The sequence below is a fragment of the Diadema antillarum genome, unplaced genomic scaffold (genome assembly GCF_040938485.1).
Source record: "Diadema antillarum isolate AM-2024a unplaced genomic scaffold, OU_Dant_1.0 seq00000793_RagTag, whole genome shotgun sequence".
NCBI lineage: Eukaryota > Metazoa > Echinodermata > Echinoidea > Diadematoida > Diadematidae > Diadema > Diadema antillarum.
In genome coordinates this window covers 7,017-30,061 of record NW_027271680.1, presented here as the reverse complement: position 1 = coordinate 30,061, position 23,045 = coordinate 7,017, and the positions used below count along the sequence as shown (strand labels likewise).

The following is a 23,045-nucleotide window of genomic DNA, read 5'->3' as shown; positions in this document are numbered from 1 at the left end:
TTGAAGTTACCGGCGTGTATAGTATCAGGCACATATCAAAGGGCACAGGTAATGCCATTGTTATGTATATAGGACCAATTTGTATGCCTTCACTCACCGACCCCATCCCCCCCCCCCCTCGTTCCTCTTCTCAAAAACACACAGAAGGGGATAGAAAATGAGGCGTGGGCAATAATGACGTCACAATGGAAGACTGGAAGAAGTGTGCAGTCACCCGTGTTGCCCATCTTTACAAAAAGTGTATGCAACCAAACCAAGTCAACAGAGTAGGAAAAAAGGAAGAAAGAAATGTGCACAGCGTTGGAAAAACAGACACGCGAAAACAAATATGGGCTGGTCCTAGAAACATGGCGTATATTTTGGAACATTTTTCCGATCAAACTAGCTCTCTTATTTGCGAAACGCTCTTCAACATTATACAGTATTGACTCCCGAATACATCAACCATTGACGGGTTCATTGTATCACCAACTCACATGAAAGTTTTTTTTTTTCTTTTTACATATCTCATTAGTGAGTGTCAAGCATCAGTTCTATCCGCATCATTTTCTTTCCAAATAAGAAAACATTATATATACACTATAATCTGAGGAATTAAAAACTGATACGGTCAGACCTGTCTATAGCGGCCACCAAATGGAGACGAAAAAGGTGGCAGCTACTGACAGGTGGCCGCTATAAACAGGGTCTTTAATATGTTTTTTTTTTCTCTCGAAGGGATTTGTTAAGTGGCCGTATGCAGCAGGTGACCGCTAGGGCAGGTTTGACTCTACTTTATTAAGATGTGAAGACTTGAAACAATAACAGTATAATATGAATCGTCTCCTCAAGGAACCTGGACACGTCAAAGATCCATCTTAAACCTCTGCAAGTCGACCATTCGTGATATCATATGCACACACACACTTTTTTTGTCAATATTTTATTTTTCTTCCTGTTTCATATAAACAATATACAAAGATTATTACTTCATGACTGTAACATAAATTTCATTCTAACAACATAAATTCCACGTTGCCAATATTACGAATAAAAAAGAAAGAATCTTGTATGTAAAAAAAGGAAAAGAAACAAACACATTAAACAGAAGGGAACAAGACTCCCCCCCCCCAACACACACACACGCACACACACACACACACACACACACACACACACACACTCACACACAATCCCATATCCGGTGAACCCGCTCACAATCTCACTTACTCAAATGCTTAAATTACAAAATTACAGTGCTAATGCTGCCAGGGAATCGCTAAATTCCTTTTCTTGATCTTTACAATCTATAATCATCATTAGAATAATTTTGTTTATTGAAGGAAGCACTCCTTTTGATCTGGTAAAAATATATGATATATTTCATAATGAAAATAATGAAACTGCATATTTCGATTCTATTGAAATTTCCTTGGATCCCCATAAAAATCAAATTCCAGTCACTGATGTCTATTTCCCTCAAATCTAATCTATTATTTCTTGCCAAGTTCTTTGAACTTGTTCACAAAACAGAGACATATGTGAATACGTCTCCTCCTCCTTTTTACAAAAAGAACATAATTTATCAGATGGAAATCCAAATCTATAAAGGTGTTTATAGTATATAAGGCACCATGTAATGACTTGTACTGAAATTCCCTGTACTTGCGACAAATTATTGTGCGTCTTTTCCTCAAAAATACTTCCATACTTTCTTCTTTACCAAAATTGTATTGATTACACCAATCTCGTATTTGTAAATTATAATCTTTCTGAAATTGTCTAAAATTAATATTTTCTTAGAATTCAAATTAGACAATGTGCCTATTTGATCCCCAGTTTTAAATCTAATACCAAAATTATTAACGTGAAACCTGTGTATAATGGTCTCTCATTTTCCAATCATTTGGAATAACATTAAACACACACACACACACACACACACACAAAATGATGTGATAAAAAACAAAACAAGCGATTAGCAAACTCATATATACACATACTTTATTTTGTATATAAACTTTCTTGATATCAAAAATTTCTCAAAATGAGATATTTGCAAAACATATACAACTGTAACATCAAAAAGGAACAGATAAAACAGAACAGTCTGGAAAATTGTAAACTTGTACCTACTGCTGTAGTAATAACCAACAGCCTCAACCACAAACAGCAATATCTATGAGTAAATGTTTGTCATGCTTGTTTTGTTTTGTTTTTTTCTGAGGGGAAGCTACCTCTGAAAACAAATTCATAATATGACTCCATTGAGTCCGTAACCACAATGTTGGCAATGTTATAATTCAGCCAATCGTATGTGCATCGTCACACGGGTATGCAGCAGTGTATAGAAATGTCCCTCTTCTATCTGGTTAATGTGATATGATGTGCAATCCTTACAGCCGACATTTTACGATGTATAGTCAGCGTACCTGCAGCGCTGGATACATAGCATAATTATACATTAATGAAGACAAAACTGAATTTAAGTAATACGACTTGAGCAGGAAAGCTTTGTGAAAACAGACGGAATGTGTACATGGAAGACTTCCGTGTCAGGTCGCAACATATACCTTGGGTTTACACTTCTGCGAAAGCATCTTATACGCTTTAGATTTTTATGAGCGAAAAGAAATAGAGTGAGATGGGATGGAGCAGAAGATAAGGAAAGATTGGGGAGAGAGGGTACGATTACAGGCTTATAAAGAGCGCGAAGAGATCCGGATTTTGTTTTGTCTCCCTTTGGTTGGATTGCTCGGTTTGTTGTTCTTTTCTTTATTGTTACAGGCAGGCCCATTGTAAACTGCCATCCCCATTCTTTCACAAGGACTGAAGTAACAACTCACTGCTACTGTAGAGTCATACTTTAAAGTACGAAATGTTGGCTCATACGCTCATGACTAATTCATTCGTTTCTCGAAATGTTCATACATGTTCATACATTCAAACCAAGCGAAATATTGTGAAAAACCCTAAAATGCTCGGACCCGAGTCGTAACAATGGAGACAGAAAAGTGAAATCAGAAAAACAAATGGAAGAGAAGGAATAGGGCAGAAACAATATGATATCTTATTAAAACATACAAACATAAATGCATCTTTGTTTTTGTTGCACATTACAGCACAGACCAGCAATCGTCACTAAACGAACTGACATCCACTCATGTCATAATCATCGTATCAAATGACAACAAAAGCAAAGGTCAGTCAATGTCGCTTATAAAGGCCTTACGAATATACCTTGACAATCCTTACCCAAATGCAGGCCTATTCGACAAACTGCGACAAACCTAACAGTAAAAACAAAATAACAAAAATATCAAATCTGTACATAACATACACGTAGTAATGCCAATCGCTTCGACTCCCAAGATAATATTTCAGACAAATATTTTTTGCCACGTATTTGCACCCTGATTTCTGTTAAAAAACAACAAGAATCTGCCAAAGAAACCAAGTTACCGTGTTTGGAAGAGCATTTAGTGATAATTTCGTCACAACGTTAATTGTTAACCAAAACCTGTCATCACAAGATATTGGCGTGCGAGGGTTTCAAAAAGAAAGCCTCACCTATAAAAAGAGAAAAAAAAGAACTTCGCTGGGGGAAAATGTCAGATGTGATTTAGATACAGTACTTTTCCATCAGCTGAGTTCAATGAATGCAACAAAAGATCAGCTCTTAGGTGTTGAAAGGAAATAGAAGAGCAACGACAAGAAAGTTCTCTGCTTTCTTGGTTACAGATTCATTGTTACTTGCAATGATTGTATTATTTTCATAGTTGATTCGTTTTCCTTTCCCTCACTTGACGGAGGAGTTGTTCAACGTACAACAGTGAATCATTTAGGCGCCATGACTCTTGAATAAAACTGCAAGACTTTTTTTTCGCAGAAAAGGTACCTTTGCTCTCCCTGCTTAGATTAACTCTGCGTGGTGTAACATACAGTTGACATTAATTTCTACGGTTCATATAGGTATTATGTATGTGAAATTTTTGCATAGTTGCTCATTGGCACAGAAAAGGTTACGGTCTTGCTCCGATAATACAAAAGTAAAGGACGATTGACTTTCTCCTGAAATGCAACTCGGATGTAAAAAGTACTGATCTTCAACTATGAAAGATGCACTTCTATACAGAAGAAGAAGAATTATGAATGTCGGCGTAATGTGATTATCATTACATAATTCCCAATGTCTGACGATTATTTTACACATTATACCTGAATTATCAGCTCTTCTTATTCCTCGAGAAGATCTTCGTGGGGGGGGGGGGGGGGGAGGAGGGGGAGTTGGTAACATCACGTCAGGTTCAAGCTCACAGCGAGACAAACAAATATTTGAAATAATTCATCTATTTTTTAATGTAAATAAGACTTGGGCTGAGCTTCTCTTGGGCTCATTATACATGAAGAGTGTAAACATAGGCCCTACACAGCTTTTTAGCACCATTCCATTCCATTCTACATTAGTACGCTTTTACAGGGTTGCAACCCTGTAAAATTCTTTTCAAATTCAACGCAATTGACGTCACTGAATTCGGTTGCTCATAATGCAACGGATTTTATGCAAAAAGTGCTGCAAGCCGTAATAAGTCTACGTTCATGCCTAAACGGCACTGTGTAAGCGGTAAAGAGTTGGACTGTATTATACGGATAAGAACAAACTTGATTTCTGGGAAATAGATGATTGCAAAAACGGATCAAAGTCTCTAACTCGATTCAAACAACTATCATCATTGATCATAAACAGGTTTTACAAAAATATGCTGAGGCAACAGCACGTGGTGTGAGTAGGGGAAATAACACAAACGAAAAAGCATTTATGGTCGTTTCGAGGGCGCGTTAATCATGTTAACGATCAGCATTTAGCGAAATTTCATGAGTTTGTGCTGTCACGTGACTACTGCTGCATAATTTATGAAAAGTTACAGTATGAATCTGTATCCATGAAAAATTTACTACTTATTGGCGGCGAATATAATTTTGCGAATTACTTGTGCTGAAATTCTAACCGGGTCAAACCAGTAACCCACAAAAATCAAAGTGACACAACATAATATATATAATTCAGTATTGCTCTCTGAATATTAAAAAAAAATATCAAAGCACCCCCTGGCAGTACAAGTTTTTTGCCACTTTTTGTCTTCTTTTCGTTTTTTTTCCAATTACGTCGTTGTGAAATCGACAAACAATATTTGCGCATCGGGTTTGATGCTCAGCGAAGTGAACCTGCCGTGGATAAAGCCCGCCCTCAACTCCGTCTCGAATTGACCGCTGAAGGCGTCTTCCGTTGAGAGGCCGTCGTCACTCGGCGGACCGCTGAAGAAGCTCCGGAAAGACGTCCTAATCAGCCCCATGTCATTTCTGACGTCATCGAAAGGAAGGAAAGTAACCAAATCTGAATGCATGCTTTCTAACTTCTGCCATAAATTAACGTGAATCTTCGAATATCATACGATTCATGATGCACGAGTACAATAAAGTGATGTTTATGACCTTAGAAAATATTTAAAGAATCCATACTGCTCTAAACCTCACTGAAAGTATAGACAATAGCGTAAAAAAGGATAAACTGAAGCGAGCTCTTTCGATGTTTAGATTTACTCGTTACCTCCCGTCACTGTCATTATCAATACTTCTTTCATTTGCTATCACTATATTCATTATTATCACCATCCTCGACATAATCAATATTACTCAAATTTCTCTCATTATCAGAACAGTGTCTTTCAGTAGAGTCAAGTAAATCATGCCGACACACCAAGAAGTCGTTGAACAATGTTGAATAGCAGTTGCAATTGGTTGGTTTGTCGTGATTTCATGCTCATACCCAGCTAAGTCTCCGTGATATGGTAGGGCCCTACTTGTAGAAATACAAATTTGTCATGTACTCACGTAAAGTGGAAAATGGTTGCTCCTTGGTAGATGTCGACAAAGGAAGAATTTGCATTTTGGAAGGTAGAGTTGACCTGTATGGGGAGAGGCAAAAAAAAAAGAGTACATGCACAAAAATCAACTACACATGTACACTTTTTGGTTTTTCAATAATCTTTATTTACTTTCTATAATTTCACATGACAAAACATTCATCTTGACTGTATACACACACGTCAATCAGCAATGCTTGATCAATGCAAAAACATCACACACACACACACACACACACACACACACACATATATATATATATATATATATATATATATATATTTATTTATTTATTTATTATATATACATATATAAGAGAGAGAAAAAAAATTATAGCACTCATCGATTTCTTCCGCACAACCACATAACCTTATTGAAATGCAGGTATGAGTTACCAGTACAAACGACATTAGAATTGTGTAGAATATCTATATCCTATATCAGGCGTTCGTACAAAGGATACAATGCCCTCTAATTCAATTCATGCCAAAAGTTAAATTGTGAGAAATTTTTATGTGTAAGCAAATGGGAGACCTGTGAGGCCTTGAATTTCTCTTCTCAGTATTGGTGAAAAAAAAAAACGTTTAAAATTTGTTTCCACGACCAATGACGACAGTTTCGAGCGAAGTTACTGAAATCTTCACTGTTTTGTGCAGTTGATCATATCGTAATTCATCCAAATCAATTTGTAAAAATGAAGTAGATTCTCTCTTTGATCATCTCCCATATTTTGATACAGACATTATTATACTCACGCCTGTAATGAATTCCCGGGCAAGGTTGATGTGTACAGGGTTTGTAGAGATTTCCAGTCCGTCCATCCAGCGGTTCTCCAGTGTGAGCGACACTCGCATGGCAAAGGGCTCGTCTGCCATAGCGGGTATAGGAGTAAAATCACAACATGCGTTGTTTTATGAACGCACTTCAAAGTTTGATTTCCACATTTGATTAGTATATACTTTCATGTAAATGTGTATTCGATGTTGTTTCCTCCATTCTTACTATCAAACATAAATCGAACAAAACCAAACTGTATAAGGCACGTTCCACCAGTGTACACCGATACACCTTGCATCTTCTATAGTTTCATGCAGGATTCAGGATTCCCTTGGACATTGTTAGAGTCTGAACATGTTGAACAGTTCCCGCATGTTCGTCATTTCTTACATCCTCTCTTTTTCTCTGAGGTTTCAAGTTCAAAGTTTGATGCCTATTTCGAATCTAAAGGGCCCCTGAAATCCAAACGCATGCTGATTTGTGTTGATTTATGATACCCTCAACATCATTTTTGCGGTGAAACGAATATCTAGAAACATTCCATACATTCTGAACGATTTTTTTTTCTTCTATTTTTCTTCAGATTACTTGGGAACGCCCACAAAAAATCCTTCCAAACCAATATTCCTCAGATGACCTCATCTGTCAATCATTGCTAAAGTACTGAAATGTTTAACAAAGACATTGGAATGCACCTTCCCCTCGACTCAGCATAACTTGCATGTTTCTGTGATATCAATGTGACTAACAAAAGACATGGCGTTTAATATTGTTGCTTTACATGCAAAATACTACATTTTAGTTGTAAATTTAGAACATGTAAGTTGTCTTGGATTTCCTTTCTGAAAAAAAAAATGTTAAGATATTATTTTGAATTAGAATGAATGTTTTTTTATGAAATAGAACAAAATCACTTGGATTTTCAATAAATGGCATGCTATACAATTGCACTTAATGTATGTTTTTGTCGAAACTCTTATTGATTATTGCCTGTTTATGTTTTACTTTCCATACTTTTGCCACGGTTGTAATTCAATGTGTAATTTCTTGTACTTTCTTTGAAAAATAGTAATAAATTTTCCCTAGGAAAAATTATAATCAAACATTAACAAAACAGACAAAAATACAAAAACTTAACAGCGACACAAAGCGTGTAACCGTGTAAGAATGCAAATAAAACGAAATGGCAAGCAAGTTCTATAGATCACGCTGATTTAGAGCCTTCATCAAGCACAAAAATGTTGTGGGAAAATTGTAAAGAAAAGATACAAACACTGACAACACGGTTAATGAAGATAAGCAACAATACGTTACTCACCCGGCACTGGAAATGTTTGTGCTGTTGGAAGGGGGAAAGACAACGAAGAAATTACAATGACTTTATGTGGAGTAGAACCGACATAACTAGATCTAAACACATCATGTTTGAAATAGCATAGACGTACTTTGTGCATATATCATTTATGTCTTTTAAGAACATCACTGAAATACACTGGACATAATGTTACCTAAAGAGGTTAACTGTGTGTGGGTTGAGGGAGGTTGATCGTGTTATATTATTATAACTAAAATTTCATTCACATTGCCTCCATTCACAGGGGACCAATTATATACCCAGTGAGGAACATATCCATTTCATCTCCATGTATGTTTTTAAAAGATGCTTAAAATAAAGTTATACGACGGGACAGAGATAAGAGCTCAAAGTCATACAATTTTACTGCTATGATGATTATATATTCCCTGTATGCCAAACCCCTCTGACAGCAGAATGGACGAGGCCGTTCCAGGATATGTGACACAAAACTGAATTATTCATTGATCGCCAAATGAAAACATTAAATTCAAACTACGTGTTACTGACGCGACATCGCGTGTGAGAACTTTGCAACAAGTGTGAGAAAAAAATGATAGCTTGGCTTTACATTTCCATAAAGCAATTTCGCACTCTTTAGGCGCAAAGACTTCGTCGAATACAGGCAAACCCGTCATAACGAGTGCTTGACTATGGCTGCGTTTATCAACTTTCCCCTGTTTAAACGGCTTTCTAAAGCCCTGTACTATTAATGTGCCGCTTGTTTTCTAAGAAGAGACGGCGAAAAGCAATTACTATCATAAAGACATATCTTCCTTTGAGAGTGACGAGTCATGATGTAATGCCACATGAATCAATTGTCTTCCTATCTGTGAGGCAGCTCCAGTTTAGCACATACTTCAAATATTTCTGAGTGGCGGCATGAGACTTTGGCTGGCTTTATCAACTTTCCCCTGTTTACATAAATTTAAAAAAAAAAACTTTCCCCTGTTTAAACGGCTTTCAAAAGCCGTTTCCAAAGCCGTTTCCAAAGCCGTTTCCAAAGCCCTTTAGAAACGCCTTCCACAATAGTTGCGTTTATCAACTCTTAGCGAACACGATAACTGGCCTGTCACTGCACAGCTGCATTGCGCAATTCGATCCGAGGAGAAGAGGTCATAATACGTAAGGCGTGCATTGTTCGTAACTGCAGTACAATACTACTAAGCCGTTTCAAAACAGCTTTGCGTTTATCAACTTCAAAAGGCTTTTACAAACAGGTTTCTGAAAACCTGTTTAGGAAACCTGTTTGGAAAGCCACAAATTTGCGGCTTTCGAAAAGGCTTTCCGAAAGGGCTTTCAAAACAGCTTTGCGTTTATCAACTCGTAAAAATTCCTTGAAAGCTGTTTGGAAAACCTGTTTCTGCCGAGAAAAGGAGAGTTGATAATCGCACCCTTTCGAAAAGGCTTTCCGAAAGGGCTTTCAAATAGCTTTGCGTTTATCAACTCGTAAAAATTCCTTGAAAGCTGTTTGGAAAAGCTGTTTCTGCCGAGAAAAGGAGTTGATAAACGCACCCATAGACGACCACAATTATGTCTTCAGTGGTCACCTGCCTTATGCGGCCTCTCTGAATAATTTCAGAAGAGAAAATATTTGTTGACGACGCTGTTTGCAGCAGCCAACTTAAGTTTATTTGTAAAAGGTAATTTCTAGCAGACAACTCGGAATTAGAACACTTCACTTCTTCACGAGTAGTCCTAGAGACAATAAATGGTGAAAAAATCAAATGGGAAAAAAAAATCAGATTTACAAATTTGATATTGAAAAGATGCCGCTGTCATCTCTATTAGGTCATTCATCTAATAGAGGATATCATACCGAGTACGATGCTGTAGGCGAAGTAGAAGACGACCGCGATCCCACCGGCTGCCAGTATGAAAATGAGGACCCACATGACGGCCTCCAGTCGGTATCTCGACACCGCCTTCATTGTCTCTTTCGAAGGAATCTCCCCACCGCCGCCGTTCTGCTTTGTCAGGTCATTCGCCCCGCCTATCGGGTGCGATGACGGCAGCGTGCTTGCATTGTGGATGGCGGAGTCCTTCCCCGAATCTGACGTCGATGCCGGCAACGACGTGTCGTGCTCCACGTCGTCGTTGTCGTCCTCGATGTCTACTTTGGTGTCTGCATTCTGTGGTTCCACCTCGTCCTCGGGCTCCCGTGGCACCTGGTCGTAGATATGGGGATCTTGTTCGTTGGGCTCAAGAGGCGTCGGGTCCTGGGGAGTCTCTGCGCCGATTTCGCCCATATTATCTTGGGGCGTGCTGGGGTCGTACGGTGTCGGTTCTGGCTCAGCGGAATGGGGAGCTAAAGAGACAGAGAGAGGGTAAAGGGTTGGGGGTTGATATATAGTTGCTTTATTGCTTTGTTTGTACATGTAATGTTTTGTTTTTGATGGGAGATGTGGAAAATCTGCGTCTGTATATGTACATTTGAAACGCAGTTTGACGCCTAGTGTCAAAGCAACATTGTTCTGATAGGACTTTTATTATCAAGACAATGCATGTCAAAAATGACAATACCTCAATGCCTCATCCTATGATAATAACAGTTCTTGACGCGGTGCCACACTATGAAAAAAAGAAAAAAATGGGTTTGAAGTAAATAGTGTGTATATGTTACATTCCACGGTAATCAGAGATTATCGAGTGTTTCTTGAAAAGCTATACCATCGTGCAAGGTTGTTTTGTTTTATTTTCATTGAATTTAAGATGCACAGCGCTAAATCCTGCTGAAATTTCAAAACTTAATCTCTTCACCCAAAAAAGATGGAGCAATCTATGGAGTACGCACATGCACACAAATACACACGCACAATTAATAATAACAGCATACAGGAACATTATTTTGCACAGGCGAACACATGCTTTCACCATTCAGTGTCTCATTTTGTTTTTCACGTACTTCAATGATATACTACAGTCTAATCCCTGACATCACAACAAACAACTTTGCTGCAAAGATGGCAACGCTACTCCTGTCTGTACTTGAACAACGGTGGTCTTCTGGAGGTGGCATGTAAAATGGTGCAATGTCTTACCTGGTGCGGGGGAATCGGGTGGCGGAGGAGGGGGCAGTTCTTCCGGTGGGGGCGGTATGACATCATCGAGGGACGGCGGGAGGTCCTCCCCTTCTACGGGAGGCGGCGGCGACGACGCGGGATATCCGTCGCTAGCTGGTGGCTCGAGCGACGGTGGTTCTCCTGGAGGGGGGACGGGCGGTTCCGGCGGAGGGGATGGGCTTTCGTCGTCCAACATGCCCATTTCAAACGCCTCATTCAGCTGCCCCTAATAAACAACAATTAACAGGATCTTTTTGATATATCTCATTCCTGTCATTCACACACATACATACACATTATGATGAAATATAATCATGATGATTATGTTTTAACCGGGGTTTTTTTTTTCATTTAAAAACCAGTCGTTATTTTGCGACAGCCGATACTGCAGTTCTCATCTAATGATATTGACACTCTAATAGTCAGATATGAGTTGGATATGATGCTCTCTAAGCCAGTAAGCATCATACTGACTATTATTATGTCAAGATACTTTGAATAATGGTTCAACTCTATATATGAAATGCACCTAAAGCAGGTACTCAAAATTACAAATACACGCGTACATAAAAGTATAGGAATATAGACAAAGTGAAATAATTATACAGACATTATTTAGACAGACGTGTATCTTTACGGATATAAATCCGACGTGTTGTACGTGTCGGGGCATGTACATATTGACGTATTCAAGTTTAGAAAATATGAAAAATTACACATGATCCACCTAGAGGAAGGCCTCTGCGTTGTGACAGCCCTTTTAGAATTATAACCACAGACAAAGCGAAACTTTCGTCACAGTTATCAACAGTCCACAGTCAGACGAAATCTAAGTTCCATAATCAACTTTCTGGTGATGTCGTGACTTACGTCTCTCCACACTTCTAACCCTGATATATCTATTTTGACGTTTATTGAGATCTCGATGTAGCATTGTTGACGAATAGAATTTTCATTGCAGTTGTTGACTTAAATGCAAGGATTCCCATGACCTTTTTGTTTCCGGTATTGGGTAGACTAATGTGGAAATTACAAAAACAGACAAGCAGATAACTCCCAAAATCTGTTTTTGTGAACAGCACAAGATGTCAGCAATCCTTCGCATGATTTTGTATCATCAGCCCAGCCTGTCATTTTGAGGGCAGGCCAAAATTTTACCCAATATTACCCAAACCTGCTGGAGGGAACTGCAGACTATACATTTCTGCATAATACAGGATACACTATATTCGCTTAGATTTTGCAAAGACTGTTAGTACTCATTAAAGTTTTTTTGTATACCACAGTATGATTATTAAAAGTCGCTGAATCCAGGTACGCTGTACATTGATGAGCCTTGGTATGGACTGAACACCTAGTTCGAAGCAGGTTATATTTAAGAAAGTGGTCCTCGCTCTCATAACTTCTATCTTCATACATCTATTACCATTCGTTACTAGTTTTAGGTTCTCTTTCTTATGTATACTCATGGGGCTGTATACTGGGTATAATCATACTATTCTAAATTCAGTCCCCTGCAATGAATGCATTACAAAAATTGGTGATGAAATGCCTGCGTCCGTTGGAGAAACAACACTAATCCTTTCTTTTAAATATCAATGTTCAACTACATCACCAAAGATTGTGGATAATGTGTGATCGTTCAGTGTGCCCCAATTCATGCACCATGCATTTACACACAAACACATTCATGCACGAAGGCTGTGCGATGTGTTTCTTTTCATAGATTATATAGGAATTTACATGGTTTCTTAACACATTGTCCTTTTCATTTCAGGTATTAAATCGCGCTGACTGAAATAGTGACCAATAGTCATAATTACTTTCCATAATTTCTCCAAAATCGGACTAAAGTAAAACAGCTACGGAATGTAAAAGCTTTATATTCCGTCACAAAAGAGTAACAGTCGTAACCATATGCTACTAATACGTGCGGTGATGATGGCATCATTCTGTAGCCACTAAAATTGAAGATTTTACATTGATATAGATGTTAATACATCATATCCGTTTTCCAGCGGATTCTCCGATGTAATAAGACAATACATTAAATGGGGTCGCGACCCTCAAAATCGTAAGTCTTGTCTTTTTGTTTAAAGTGAAAAATTAAAACCTTGAATGGCAGAATGATTTAGATTTCTTAGTTGTGGATTGTGTGTAAGCATGTAAGAGAAGTAAGAAGATGGCCAAGTCACTTGAAGTATTGTACACATCACGTGACAGTGAACCATATAATTACTGTCTCAAGGAGACAAAACTATATAAGAGTAATCTTATAGATTACTCACTTTGGTTTTGACAGTCATATGAGATGCCACAAATCGGCTTGATTGTATTCTATTCGCTAGAGTCAATTTGAACACATATAGGACGGAGGAATATTGTCATTGCCCTATCATAGCTTGCCCATATTATGCGAGACAGTGTGTATGTATGTATGTATGTATGTGTGTACATGTGTAAACACATTACAGTGTATTACATCTCCAATGATTGTGATCAGTATTTTATCATCTGCTTCAAGCTGATTTAGTGCAGATCCATAGCCATGACTGCAGGATACGTTTTTATCTGTTCTGAACCTGAGCGTGGAGGATATTTTGCAATACGTTTGCTCTGCAGAATAAAAAAAAAAATGACGAAAAAATAAAATTAGACTCGTAGTCATGATGAGGTTTCGTAACGACATGTCATGCAGGCAAAACATTTTGAGGCTGTTTTTAGCGAGACTTGTCAAAAACCGGTCCGGCTGTTTCCTGATGCTTCGTTTGATTAGTTACCGTTCCTATTTTTTTTTTTTTTTTTTTTTTTTTTTTTTTTTTTTTTTTGGCGGAGGGGGGGGGGGGGGGGGGGGTAAAATATTCCTGCCTTACACTCTCAAACGCCAGATGGGAATTGTGTTCATAACGTCTTGACTTCCTAATAAATCTGCTTAGGCGTCCACCAATGCCTGCACTTTACAAATAACACTCAAAGTGAAGTATCGCAGAAATGTCATATTGACTGCCATTCTTGCGACCACCAATTAAATTTATACCATCGATATCTCATTAATAGATGAATTCATTAGTGATAATGGCAGATTAAATAAACCTGACAATGCAAAAAGATCAAGCATAATATTCTTTGATTCCTTCTTTTGTGCTATATAGTTGATCAATCCTTGATCAATCCTTGATATATATATATATGTAATATATAAAGTTTCTCGTCCCCGCACCTTTTGTTTTTGTTTGTTTGTTGTTGTCTTTTTTTTGCCGCTGCGTTAAAAAAAGTTCTGTTATTACATGATAAAAAGACGAAATTTCAATTGATTTTTTTTTCCATTTACAGCCGTTGAACCTTGCACATGCACATCATACATGTTGTACCGTATTTAAAAAGGACAGTGATTTTAAACTAGTGTACTTGAATAGCATTGTGCAGTGGATCAGCCATTTTGAACTCCAACGCGCCCGGAAAGGGAAAAAATGCCCTCTCCTCTTAATTTTTCCTTCAAAATCTAAGGCGAGAGACGAATATTTATTTTACTTGGATCAATTGCTGAATGCTCCTCGATGTTATAATCAATTTACGTGTTGTTGTTGTAGGTGGTGGTGGTGGTGGTTGTAGTGGTTGCGTTGATACCGTAGAGTATCCATATCCGTTATTATATGCTTTGTCCTACATTATTACGAAGCAAATGTACTGCAAACCGAATTGTATACAGTAAATCCAATATGCATTGGTAGAAATATTAAGTGAACACAGGGACGCTGTTGTATCCAGAGTCGGAAAAAGTGTGGGAGGTATTTATTGATCAAATGCTTCCATTTGCCTTTGTTCGCGTGAAATCATGGGGAAACTTGATTCATCTGAAGGAGGCGTCAACAAATATCAAATATCTATACCCAATCGCGACCCGAATCATTTACAATACTTCGTCAAATAGTGGAATTGAATAAAACTCCCTCAGAGGCCACCATAGACCATAAAATAATACGCGAAAAACATAAAAGGAAAATTACGAACGAAACTAAAAGCCGAGAATCGCCAAGAGCAAGCCATATCGAGCCACGTCGAGATCTGCCTCTATTCTCGCAGAAAATTATTTGTCCGTGATTCGCAGTGTTGACGGGGATTTAACCGTAGAAGTGTATTATAGTATTAAATTCAAAGGATTTAACGGACCGATATTTTTTTTTCTTTGCAAACATATTCAACTCTTTAGGAGCATACAATTTAATTCAATACAAATTTAAAGTGGGTCTGGTCAACTAGCAAAGTTACAGTTCCAAAATGAATATACCTTCCCTCTACTAAAACATTCTGAATTCCTGTTTTAAACAAAAAAGCATTACATGCAAAGGCGTCATAATTGATAAGTACATTTTTTTTTCTAAACTGATTCATGCTTTAAGGTCAACATGTGAGCATGTCAACAAACCTTAAGATTGTAGATCCATATCTATCACCAAGATATGTCTAGAACAGGGGCGGATCCAGGAATTCTGTAAAGGGGGGGGGGGGGCGTGACTAATATTTCTGGTGCCACTTCCGGGTTTCATTTCATTTTTTTCTTTTTATTTCTTTTTGCTTTTAACGAAAAATAAAGGAGTGGGGCGTGCGCCGGTTGCGCCCCCCTCTGGATCCGCCACTGCTAGAAGACAAAATTTGCTGAAAGGGCAAGAGAGCACGGTGTTATAGCCCAGCTTGTTTTAGTTTTATCGTAAGTGCAAACGACATTAAAGTAGAGAGAGATCGAAATAAAGGGAGATGATATAGATAGAGATGGAGATAGATAGATATAGATAGATAGATACTTTGAGTCTGAACTCTTTTGGTGACATCTTTCCAAAGCTTATGGGTATACAAATTTGCAGGACAAAAGCAAAAGTAAAACACAAAGATGACAACAACAGAAAAGTGGTCAGTGACGAATCCAGTTGAGGGTGTGGCCAGTATACGCCCCCGAGTTCAGAGGTCGAGAAAAACAGGAAATAAAAGATTCCCACTAAGCCAGATTTCCCATCATGTGGAAAACTGGTTCTTGTTTTGGGTGAAGTGCCACACTTTCACATTTTCTCGTATCATATGCCTACATTATACAGACACGTGATAGTGTAGGACAATGTCAAGACGTGTTGATTGATGATTCTTTGGCGTTCTAACAGCCATTACTATCTTTGAGATGAATTTCCCCTTTTCACGAATCACGGTAGTCACTCGAGTTACAGTGCAGTAGAATCCTGGGGGATGTTTCATCAACGTTTGTCAGCGCTGACAACTTGAATCACCATAGTAACAGTCAGTGACCAGAGCATCTCAGCCAATCAAAACCAAGGATTTTGCTGAAATTGTCAGCGCTGACAGACGTTGATGAAACACCCCCAGGAGCATCCTCGTCTGTCGGGGGATGGTATACATGCACTAACATTTGACATTTTCATTGACATTTCAAGCACATATTCGGAACAAAGGGGTTTTGTGACAGCGCAGTTGTGCGCGTTGTGGCACCAACAACGAATGCATGCTAACTGCATTCCAAGACAGAAATGTATTCAATAGAAACAGGTGGGCTGTAAAGGCTGCCAGGTAATAAGGTAAAACAAAAAACAAATACAAACACATACATAATTGTACATACTTAAAAATGAATACATTGGCTTGATACACAATTTCCCAATGGATAGAGTTCGACAGTTTTGCATGCTTCATTCGCCGATACGTGAGCCTGTAGGCTGACTTGTATGTTTGTTTAAAACAACCTTTTCAAGGAAACACCGGTTTTGTCAAAACGCGCGAGATGAATACATTGTCAAAGACGGAATGGAACATGCACACTTGATAGGGATACATTCTGATTGCACCATTACAACAGACCTCGTGACCACACCACAAAATGTGCCCGGGGTAGCCGCCATCAAACTTTTATAACAATATGACAGTATGACCGGAAAGAATCCCCAATGACATGATCTATGTGTACCTTCCACTAAAATCAACCTCGGTTTATACAAAATCTCAACATAACCACATCCTTAAACCTGATGTTAACATTCTGCCTATACATAAATTCAAATTTATAGTATATTGCGACTGCGTAAAATCATACCTTTTTTGTTATCACTTATGTGGAACTGTCGCTCCAATTATACAAACATGTGACAATGTATATCATAAACAGAAACAATAAACATGGCTGGAAAAGGGACAATTCCAGTATAACAGTGCAAGTATAGTTTTTGTTGTTGTTTGCTTGTTTGTTTGTTTCTGTTTTTGCTACAAAGACCTCCACCCTTCAATTTAGATGAAGGTTAGATACTTGGAAAGTGATTCGAAACGCAGTTTATGCACGAGAGTAGTTCCATTAATAAATTGCTATGGCGACTAAAGAGAGAACCACTTGCATTTAGTTAAGTCATTTATTGTTTGTTATACACAGTTCAGCGTTACTGAATTAACGGGGATAGGAATTAGTTCACAGCGATACCTTGATACCTTGATGCAGTAATCCCTTGTAGCAGCTCTTATACGAAGCTATACTGGGATGACAGCATGGAAGAAAGTACTTAGTTTGGAGATAGTTCTCTTTACATGGAGTGTTCCTTGGTGATATTTCATACAATCAAATATTTCGTGTCAGTATCGTATATGAGCAAGAAGTTATCTGCGATAACTCCGTGCTATGACTGATTATAATGATAATGCACTGCAATATGAAAAAGAGTTTATAAACAGACTCACAAGCCGTTTTTGTTTTTTCATCCATAGATTTTCATTTTTATTATTGTAATTCCTTTTTTTTATTTGAGGGGGAGGGTATGGATTTAATGGGCAGCCGTACACCATATATAAAAGACGTGTAGACGGGAGAATCGCAGAAGATATGGACTTCACGCATATACCATTTGCCATGATCAAAATTTTGAAGAGAATATAAGACTGAAACAATGACAATCATGAGAAAACATATGACACCAACGATATCCGAAGACTAATTACTAGTATGCCGAAGTGACATCTAAAATAATTTGTTTCTCTCCATCAATATTCTTCTACTTCTATACAACACAGAAAATAATCCAGCGAATTATGATATGTTTTATGATACGATATGTGGCCGCTAAGGAAGATTTGAATGTTAGTACATGTTTTATGCATGCAAACACGCGACTAAGGCCTGTCAGGCTCATCCTAAGGATGAGGCACTTAACAAAAGAGAATCATTGAAAGTGCATTGCCTATGAAAGGTTACAGCTATAGTGTAATCCCGTTATAACGAAATCCTCGGGGCAGGCGATTTTCTTCCGTTATAACAAAATTTCGTAATAACTGAACAACATAGTCACGATATTTTATGTCGTTTGTAACTGGAATTTCGTTGTAATCGTGTTCGTTATAACGAGAGTGCACTGTACAACCAACAGGGACTCGAACCATGGTCTTATCCGTGCTCTGAACCACGGCAGCTCCTTTAAGGACCAACGAAACTTTCTTTCCCATTATCAATCTTCTTGACCTTACTGGCTGACACACAGCTGTCAGTTTTAGACAGTGCGATAAAGGTCCTATGTTTTGTCAACCCACGTGACACTAAAAAGTCCCACATACAACAATCAAACGGAAATGGATAAGGAAACGCACTTCTTCCTCTACAAGGTCTAAACGCCGAGATATTATGTCTGATGCTGTCGTTGTTGTTAAATTTTCAGCGATTTTTCTCGTCTTGGGACATTTCAGAGATTCAGTGTACTTAATATAAACACTACCACTAGAAAGGGATGGTACAGTATTGGTGGAGATGAGAATCGGGCTTTTAACTTTTTGCGAGATACCAAGAAAACACTTATGAAATAGTATACAGAGCATACCATCTTAAGAGGAATTCAAAGTTTATTTGATGAAAATTGAGTTTGGAATGACTGAAACATCCGAAAACAAAGTAAAACAAAGCGACCGTAATGAAATGTGGGTCCCACACTAAGTAGAATCGCTCTGTTTTGATATCTCAGCCATTTCAAAACCAATTTTCATCAAATAAACGTTGAATTCCTCATGGAATTACATGCTCTTTCATATTTCATAAGAGGTTTCTCATTATCTCACCAAAAAAAAAAAGAGAAAAACCCTGAAATTAGGTCTCAACCAAAACTATACGATCCCTTTAAACCTTTAAAGGGATCGTATAGTTTTGGTTGAGACCTAATTTCAGGTTGCACTGTTCGATAAGATGAACCTGAAGGGTCCGTTCGATGTAAGTGTTATGAGAGACTTTTCGCTCATAAGACATACATTCGATAAGATGAACCTGAAGGGTCCGTTCGATGTAAGTGTTATGAGAGACTTTTCGCTCATAAGACATACATGTACGTTAAGAGAGACTTCATGAAATGGATTTTACTTTACTAGTATTAGCTACATGTGTTTGACCGACTTTGGCCATTCTGAGATTTAAGTATAACAGACTTTCATGTGATGACTTCATGAAACGGACCCCTGAGGCCTGATTATTCCTTCTGTTACCGCGCCGTCGTAGTTGCATGTATTGTTAACACATGAAAACCCTACCGCAGTCATCGCCATCGGTAATGTTACAGTGAAGTAAATAATCAGTGCCCTGGAATAAACGAGCTGTCAAACTTAACTACCGGAACTCCATGCTTCAGCACCAGTAATTTACTTCCATTTATAGACCCAGAGCAGTTGGCACAATGTCTGTAGGATATAGACGTACGTAGAGCTAAAATGCTATTTGTCAAGTCTCACTACATTACTACACATTGTGTACTCATCGATGAGCTGCGTTCCGTATTTTCAAGACCCGTCTGTCGAGTCTGTGCAAAAATAAATGTGCCCACATTGATTAAGATCTGCTTGAACAGTCGGGCTAATCAAGCAATTACTTTGAATAGGCGACATACCTGCCCAGCACACAAATCTCATACAAAACATTAACACCAACCTCACGATATCACAGCTACCTTCACGCACTTACCTCAATGTCCGAATCGTCTGCCATGACTCTCGAAAACTTTCCCGCCAACTCCGTGCACTTTCGATCAGAAAGGGACAGTCAGGCAAAACCTGTTATTTCCACACGATGCATGCAAGATCATTTAGCAATGACGATTTAGCAACGGCATGCGAATGATGAAACTTACAATGATTCCAGCCCACACCTGTCCTAACAATGCTCAATATGAGTACACTCATACACACGTTTACGAACAGAGCGGTCCCCTCATTGTATTCCATCCGGCGGAATGTTAGTTGTCAGTTGCTGTTGTTGGTGGTGGCGGCGGCGCCGTTGGTGGTGGTGGTTTGAGTTGGGGTTTTTTTGGGGAAGGGGGTGCGAGTCCTTAAACAACCTATGAATTTTCCAAATACAAACAACTGCAAAGTCGAAGAGTAGGGAAATTACTTTGCTCTAATTATTATAATGTAATTTTATCTGACGTGACTTTCACAAGGTGCGACTGTGGGTTTTTAAACTGTCGGTATAGCGAGCTTCGCCAGTACAAAGAGTATCGAACTATGCACCCACAAACTCCTCTTTAAGGGTGGAGAGTTATCCCAGGATGACAATCGAGACTCGTTATGGTATATGAAAACCTATATATATAGTCAGACCTTCATACGCCGTGCGTGATACACAAACAGAAAAAAAAATCAATTAAGGGTATTATGAAGGGTATCCTTTCGGAAGATAAATCAACAAAGCTATAAAAGAGAAGACAAAGAAAGGCAATAAGAGAGAAAAAAGACGAAAATGAAGAAGGAAAATGAAATAACAAGATGAAAATTGGGATGAAGATGATAAAAAGGGGAAATCCTATCATTGAAAGATGGGCCTACGATATGTTTCTCCACTGTAAACCCGGCAACTTTTAGGGCAGTGCATCCCGGAAAGCCTGACATCTCGAAGCCTTATATTGCGCTTATTTTGTTTGTCTTTCTGTTTTTGATCATTCATTTGTATTGTCTTGCAAATGCCGAGTATTATTTATAATAATAATAGTAACAATGATAATGATAATGATAATAATAATAATAATAATAATAATAATAATAATAATAACAATAATAATAATAATTATAGTAATAATGATAATAATAATAATACTGATAATAAAATTTTGCAGTTGCATGCATCACAGATTTCTCTTTATGCTGTATAAGATAAAATTTCAAGGGGGTTCACCTTTGCAAAGGCATACAAAGACAAAGTTTTCATTTGAGATAGTTAGCGTCCCCAATGTGATTGCTGTAGTTGATACTGATGGTATAGTGACGGTGGTGGTGATGGTCATGCTAGTAACATGCCAGTGGTGGAAGTGGTGGTGGTTGTGGTGGTGAACCAAGTGATAGTGGTGAACATGATGGTGATGGTGGTGATATATGGTGGTAATGTCACTTCCGGTGGTGATTGTGCTGAGAGCAGGTGGTAGCAGTGATGATGGTGGTGATGGCGGTGATGGTGGGGATTATGTAGGTGACGATGCCAGTGGCGGTGTGGAATCGTGGTAGTGATAATAGGAGAGGTGGTGGTGTTGATGGTCGTGATGATGGTTAATGGTGGTGGCATTTACCATTTGTTGGTATTGGGGGTTAATTTTTTTTGTCACTCTGTGCACCATGACACATGGAACCTTTTGCCAAGCAGCCCATGTGACAGGTCATTATTTTAGGAGCAACATGAATGGGTAATACTAATCAATAAATTGGACTCTTGAAGGAGAGGCGCTTTATAACCGACCCGCACCTAGTTGAACCACAAACTGGACCTTTACCATTAGGAAATATTGAAAGTCCAGCTTGTTTCATTTGAAAATCATTCCTTGCGGTTTGTGCTAAAGAACTTGGTGATTAATTATATTAGCTCTTATGCCCCACGCATTTCCCCTCACATACGTAAGTATTTTCTATTCTGTAGATAAAAATATTCTTGTGTTGTCTACGGTATATAAGCTGCAAGTAATGAATACATCATATCACGTCAACATTTAACTATGTCATTGTATGTACGTAGCAGCTGATAATGTTGCCAATTTAATACCTAGATGACAGCAAGCAGTGGTTGGCATACAGTCGCATTGACTCCACGGTTCGACTTCCTCATTCGAATTCCACGGCGGGTATGCATGCCGTTACACCGTGGGTTCGGCTGCGGCAGAGCGAACTCAACAATACCCATTAAAGCCCCTTGTGTGCTTTCGTTGGCGCATGATACAAATCAATAGCTCTCTTTTGTATCCCTCAACATGTAGCAATGCCTATGCAAACCAATATTACAGCGAACACGAAACGATCGAAAAAGAGAAACCATACAAAACAGTGAGTGAACTAGCCTACTCAAGAAGGCATTGCTAAGTTTACTTCCACAAAAAAAAACAACTAAACAAAACAGAACGAATCAATCCAGAAACACGGAAGTACCCGGGGTCTAGATTGGGACCAGGAACATACAATCTCAACGGTAGTAAAGTGAAAAAGAAGAAATGAAAAGCAAAAACAAACATTTAACTTTTCACTGAAAAAAAATACAAGCTGAACGAAGGACCATTTTTAGTGACCAAAATTAATAAGTCGGATGTGAATGACTAAAATATAAGTCTAATAAGTCTCAGAAACATCAGGAAATGGAATCTCAGAGAGTCATAAAACAGACTTTTGAAAACAGCAAACTTCATTGCACTTGGGAAAAAAAAACACAAGAAAAATTGGGCAAAAGGGAAGAAGAAGAAGAAGAAGAAGAAGAAGAAGAAGAAGAAGAAGAAGAAGTCTATTTCAAGTAGACAAAAAAGGCAGATAATGGAATTCTGAATCCTAAAACGTCAGTATCGGTCTCAATAAAACGGCAAGTGGACAAAGAGGACACATGCAAAAACAGTTGGGAACTAAATAGCCAAAGGGGAAATCCCAAAAGATTCGGTAATCTTTCGGAAGAGCCAGAAACAAACATTGGG

The 23,045-nt window shown here is 38.3% G+C and overlaps 1 protein-coding gene across 1 annotated transcript; it reads right to left on the bottom strand.

The window, feature by feature from the left end:
• Positions 1-5,141: 5,141 nt before the first annotated feature.
• Positions 5,142-11,054, bottom strand: LOC139739296 (uncharacterized). The gene is made up of 6 exons (XM_071649912.1): positions 11,024-11,054; positions 9,855-10,343; positions 8,000-8,020; positions 6,660-6,772; positions 5,872-5,945; positions 5,142-5,340 (listed from the first exon to the last, which is right to left on the bottom strand). Exons 1-6 carry the CDS (start codon positions 11,052-11,054, stop codon positions 5,142-5,144), a joined length of 927 nt encoding a protein of 308 aa, XP_071506013.1.
• Between the last annotated feature and the right edge of the window lie 11,991 nt (positions 11,055-23,045).

Coding starts and splice junctions, on each gene's coding strand:
- LOC139739296 (XM_071649912.1), bottom strand. CDS start 11,054: ATGCCACCTCCAGAAGACCACCGTTGTTCAA. Junction 10,344..11,023: donor AGAAGACCACCGTTGTTCAA/GTACAGACAGGA, acceptor CTGTCTCTTTAG/CTCCCCATTCCGCTGAGCCA. Junction 5,341..5,871: donor GCAACCATTTTCCACTTTAC/GTGAGTACATGA, acceptor CGATGACGTCAG/AAATGACATGGGGCTGATTA.